The following is a 6,000-nucleotide window of genomic DNA, read 5'->3' on the forward strand; positions in this document are numbered from 1 at the left end:
CCCTTCCCTACGGGGCTGCCTCCTGCCCAGCCTTCGTCTTCGCTGCACTGTGTAGTGGTTCTCCCAGCAGCTAAAGCTAGTTGGCCTGAAACGTTACAGCACTTCAGGGGACAGCGATGGAGCAGTCCAGGAGGGGCTGGGTTCACAGCGCTTCCTTTACTCCAGGGAGCTGCATTTTTCTAAGATTATTATTCCTTGGGCCAGCTGCTCAGCTACTCAGCGTCATTTCCCCTTTGGGTGGGAAAGTTCTTCCCATCTGCATTGATTTTCATTAGGACTTAAGGCTTTCGCTTCCCCTTTCATCTGCAGGTCTCACAATTAAAGCATGGCCTATGGAGCACAAAAATCAAGGCATATAAACTTAAGCGCTCAGAACTGTGGCTCAGAAGCCCTAAGCTGTTAATACACACACCAAGAAAAAGAAAATCTCTAGGACTTGGCATCGTCTCCATCTCCACCAGCTCAAACACCAGCGATGAATCTGAACAGCCAGCAGGATGATAGGTGGGTATGCAAATGGAGGACGTGCGGCCTAATGCTGGCAAACAACCCACAGATGGAACACAAGCGAGGTTACTCAGCAATGAGACCCCCGCACTCTGCCAAGAGGAAAAGGGCTAGAAATGGCCCCCAAGGGAAAAAAGGACATCTCTGGCCCCTGCCATTGATGCCTGTGTATCCAGAAGCCCAAGCCATGAATGCCAGGCACTGACCACCTGTATCCCCACAGCAGAAGGGGCTGCAGCAGTTTCCCGGACAATCAAAGGAAGCACATCATTTGTAAGACTTGGGGCTTATTACCAGCAGGAGCGAGCACCTCCCCAAACACAAAAACGTTACTGCAGAGCCTGGATGGCCATCTGTCAGGGGTGCTGAGAGGGCAGATACCCACATGGGACTCAGTGCAGACCAGAGGGCCTCTGGAGGTTCTCTCAGTGTTGAGACTTTGCTGCCTTGGGAAGTGACTGATTATACTTTGTGATACATGGTGGCCAATCAAAAAGGGTCCGAAGAAAATCCTGAGAGGTTATTAGGAAACTCGGACTCACTGAAATCACTTATTGCTGGATTTCTTGTTCGTTGTTTCCTTTTCCCTCTAAGTGACATTGTGTGTGCCACCACCAGAAAACAAGCACAGGACATGCTCGCATCCTCAGCCGTGTTACTAGTGTCTAGCAGTTTTTAACAGGCAATCAATTTCCTTTCTTACTCTCACCGTTCTAACATCCCACCTGAGGCCCAGCCTTAGATCAGCTGAAGAGCAGGTGCATCTTGGGTGGGCTTTGTGGGGATGCCAGGAGAGACCTGCTTAGGTAAGAGAAATTTTAGACTACTCTGGCTCCTGCTACCTGCTCTTGGGACTCCCACATGCATTTTTCCAGAGCCTCATGCACCCAAAGCCTCCATTGCTCTCTGCTCCCAAAATGCATCCAACGGGAAGGTTGCAAAGCCAGGACTAGCAGTGTTACCTGCCACATCTATGAAGAAGTGTGGGTCACTTAGGGCGGAAGGGGAGGATGTCCCAACTAGCAAAGGAGATCAGCCCCAATTCTTATCTGCTGAGTCCCCCACTATGTCCCAACTAGCAAAGGAGATGAGCCCCAATTCTTACCTGCTGAGTCCCCCCCTATGTCCCAACTAGCAAAGGAGATGAGCCCCAATTCTTACCTGCTGAGTCCCCTAGGCTAATTCCCTCCACTGTTCCTCTCCCTGTGTAACACCCAGCTCTCTGTGATGTGTGAGGAGTCCCAGCCATGAGAAGGAACGAGACTCAAGTGCCAGCCTTGAGAAGGAACGAGACTCAAGTGCCAGCCTTATCCAGTCATGTCCCTGCAAGTTAGCATCCCTTCCACCTACCCCTAACAAGGCTGGGGCCCCACAGCTAAGAATGCCTGACCCCCAGCCAGAGAAACCTGCCTTCAGCTCCTGGGTGTCTCCTCCGAAATGGCCTCTATCCCCTATACCCGCTCTCCATTTAGAAAATTTACAAAATACTGTGCGGTGTTCCTTAGTTACTTTTCTAGTGTGAGAAAGTCAGGGAATGTTCTCTTTTATGTTCTTGATTCTTTCTCGTGGAACTTAGAACAACATATGCTGTAAGTTATCTGAAGTTACACAGTGGGTAGGTCTCTGATAGGTCTTTTATAGCTTCTCTCTCCCTTCTCTTCCCTTGCTGTTACTCAGTTTCTCAGTCTTGTGCCAGTGCCTTAGATATTCACAAGGACAAGGCATTCTGCAATGATGGGAGTACTCCGGCACGTGGAGTTGACTTTTTCCTGGGAGGTGTATTTTTTTTAAAAACATTTTTCTTATTTAGAGGAAGCATCCCTAGGTTCAATGAAGCAAGCTAATTCCTACGCAAGATAGTGTGTGTGATATGAGAAACTTAAAGTGCCAATTAGTTAGATGAAATCTTCTCAACCTTCACGTGAACTTCAAATCAATGCCTAGTGTTGCAAGCAACCTTGCTTTTCCAGGTAACCCTGAGAGAGAGCATGTGCCTGGTGTCACTCACAGGAAGGCAGTGGCTAACACCACCACACTGCTGACTAGTCAAAGCACTTTCATTTATTTTTACTTTCATTTTGTCACACCATCACTAGAAGGCTAGGAGAAACAGGGATCATTACTTCCATTTCACAGATGGAGAAACTGAGATCAAAAGAGGTGACATTCTCAAGGTCACAATGGTGTCACAGTTAGAATTCCTAGGTCGTTGGCATTTCTTCCAGATCTAAAGAAGGAACTGGATAAAAGTCCAGAGCAGAGGGGGCAGGTCCCTTTCTGAGCAGGATAGGCAGGGGCTATGTATGGAGCAGCAGCCCAATGGGAAAGTAAGGGGAGGCTCAGGGGCAGTCCTGTGTCACCTTTTGCCTCGCAAGGGTTTGCCCTTGTAACTCCCCACCTCCACACTGCCCCCCCCTCCCCCGCCCCCGTCCCTCCTCTGCTTTTAGAGAGAACCAGTAGAGTGTTGTGTTTCCAACTACATCCTTTGTCCTTTACAATATTCTCAAGGCTAGAACCCTTAAATATCAGTTATTTATCTTCGAAAGTTACGCTCTGTACCTGGAGAGGCCATTTCTGTATCTATAGGAAAAGACTGGGATTCGGGAATTGACGGGAAGATGTTACCACCTCCGAGGTGGGAGAAGCGCCTTTGGAAGGTTTCTGGGGCGGAGGTTCTTTTCTTTTTGTTAAAGGGAGGTGTCGGGCAAGAGGTCCAGGGTACGCCACGGAAGACAAGTTTTCTTCCATGGATGGGGGGAGAACAGGACGGTCACACCCCCCAGTCCCGCCACCAGCGATGGAGTCCAGGACAGCACTCTCCCCGCTCGCCACCCTCCCTCGCGGCCCACCCCCGGAGTCCCCAGCGGCCCAGGTAAGCGGGGCGGGGGGGGGGGGGGGCGGCCGGGACCGAGCGCGCGGAGGGGCCTAGGGCGGGGGATGCGGCCCCGAAGCGCGCCCACGCCCCCCGCCCGAGGCTTCCCGGCGCCCGGCCGCGGCTCTCACTCACCCGCGCTCCCGCCTTGGGGGGCCCGGCGCGAGCGTCCCCGGCGTGTGGCGGCGGCCGGCCCGAGGGCCGTGCGGCTGGGGCCGGGGGGCGCGGGCCCGCGGCGCTCCCGGGGCGGCGTGGGCGGCGTCGGCTCGCGCTCGGGGCCGGGCTCGGGCTCGGGCGGCCGCGCCAGCCCCGCTCCTGCGAGGGGCGCCCGGCTCGGCGCGCGGCGGGCCGGGGAGGGCGGCTGCCCCCACGTCCCGGGGGCGGCCGGCGGCGGCAGCAGCAGCAGCGGCAGCAGCAGCAGCAGCAGCGGGAGCGGGAGCGGCGGCGAGGCCATGGTGGCGGCGCCCGCCCGCGCTCACATGCCCGGCGCGCGGGGCGGGCGCGGGGCGGCCGCGGGTGCGAGGGAAGCGGGCGGCGGGCGCCGCGCGGGGCCGGGGAAGTGAGCGAAGTGAGGCTGCGAGCGCAGTCCCCGCCTCAAAAGTTGTGGGGAGCCGCGGGAGGGCGGCCGGGGCCGGGCGGGCGCGGCGGAGGCGGAGGCGGCCCCGGCGCCGCTACATGCTAATTAGCCCGGGCGGGCCGCGGGCGGGCGGGCGGCTCCTCCTCGGGTTGACATCACCGGCCGAGCGCGGCCGGGCCCGGGGGCGGGGAGAGGGCAGGAAGGGGGCGGGGGCCGGCCGGGGACCGCGGGGTGAGGGCCACGCTGCAGGCCAACTTCGGTCACACTCACACACGCCCTCCCCACCCCCATCACTGCTACTTTGCCACTGGGAGAAAAAAATCAGAAAAACCGAGTCCTCCGAATTTCCCAAGTCCTTAAATGCACAGTAAATGGGTAAAAAGCAGGTACTGGGTGATGTGATTTGCGCTAACTGGATTGTACAAAGTGCTTTGATATGGGAGAGAAGTGGAACCTGTTCCCCTGCTCCTCACAGCGCGCGGTCACTGCCCCTTGCTCATTTGAACTGCCCTCCCCACCCCCACCCCCGTTCCCGCCACCACCACTACTCCTCTGGGCTGGTGCTGGGTTCGCTGTTGCCAAGCCTAACGCCTCGCCCTGTGGCCAACCCGAGAGTCATCCTATCCCCCAGCGCCTTCTCAAGCCCGGACTCCAACCCCATCGGACCACTGCTCCGATGTGAACTTTGGCTCGCACGAGAGTTCGGCAGAAATGTCACCTCCCGGACACCCAAACAGGCCGCAGGGAAAAGAAAACTGTGAATTCAGGCACGGCTAGGCAAACTCGTAATCAGAAAAAGGGCCGCAGATCAAAAAATTAAACAGAAGGACACACAGGGATCACTGAATTTTAAATGAAAACTTTCAGGGGAGAAATTCAAAGATTTAATGAAAACAACATTTCCTGGCAAATGAAGTTCCATTTGTGTCCATATCCCTTCCCTTCCCAGTAAATAAATGTCTAAATTTTAGGGACTGCAAGAGTCTTTATTTCTAGGTGAAGAAAGAGGGGCTCAAAATGGGAATATAATTGACTCAAAATTCTGAAGCTAGACCCAAAGATTAAGAGGTTTACCTGTAAAGGACTGTGTGGCATTATTAATTCTGGTCCCATAATACAGAATTTGCAATAATCTAGATGATGTCTCAACTGAAATGAACACTGGAGTTCCTTGGGGAATCTCCTCAGTTCCACTGGGGACTCCTATCTGACCACCAGATGCTCAGAAAACTATGAGTATGGACTCCCCTTTCAGGCCTGGCTCTCCACCCCATTTCTCCGCTCCTCTCTGCTGTCTCCAGAGCTCCATGACCCCTACCTCCAGGGCCATGAGCAGATCATGGTGTCCAGGACAGCTGCAGATGGATCTAGGCCCACTTTCTAGTGATTCAGTCCAAGTGAGTCACTTGGCAGAAAACATAAAGGATACTGTGTATAAACAACCTCACCTTAAAAGGGGGAGTGGGGAGTAACGATTTGGTTTTGTTTTATTTTGTTTTGAACAACCACAAGACAAACCCAACTTGCCAGGGCTCTTACATGGAGTTTCCAGGTCTTTCCAAGAAAGTACCATACAATGATCCCCTGTAAGTAACTTGATTTGCTCTCGTGGCCCCAGCTCAACTTCTCAGGATCGTGTTCTCATATTAACAGGCAGAACTACCCAGCTGTCCAGACGCAGCCAGACAAGCCCCAACAAGCCAAGACACTGCACTCAGAGGTTCTGGTCACCACCACCCCCTCCCTTCCTCGGAGTATATTTCACATAGGACGGGCGCCCTCCCAGGCAACCAGTAACAACATTTAAAGGTTTAATGGCTTCTCATGTGGATCAGAGATCCCACTAGAGAGTCTGCAATTCATTACCAAAGCCCAAGGAGCAAACGTGCACGTGGGACATGTCCCTTCCTTTTGGGCACCACAGATCTCTCTCTCTCTCTAATCTCCTCTCTGCCTTCTAAGAGAAATAACCAAGCACGCGTCATGTCAGCTGGGAAAGGCTTAACCTGTGGAGGAGGAGGGGAAGATGCAGGAGAATCTGGAA

The 6,000-nt window shown here is 54.3% G+C and overlaps 1 protein-coding gene across 1 annotated transcript in view; it reads right to left on the reverse strand.

The window, feature by feature from the left end:
* HEG1 (heart development protein with EGF like domains 1) overlaps positions 1-3,833 on the reverse strand; it is an 89,972-nt gene extending 86,139 nt beyond the window's left edge. Inside the window, exon 1 of the mRNA XM_042998336.1 lies at positions 3,515-3,833. Coding sequence (XP_042854270.1) covers positions 3,515-3,833 — 319 coding nt within the window. The remainder of the gene's footprint in view (positions 1-3,514) is intronic.
* Between the last annotated feature and the right edge of the window lie 2,167 nt (positions 3,834-6,000).

Source organism: Panthera tigris, chromosome C2 (genome assembly GCF_018350195.1).
Source record: "Panthera tigris isolate Pti1 chromosome C2, P.tigris_Pti1_mat1.1, whole genome shotgun sequence".
Taxonomy (NCBI): Eukaryota; Metazoa; Chordata; class Mammalia; order Carnivora; family Felidae; genus Panthera; species Panthera tigris.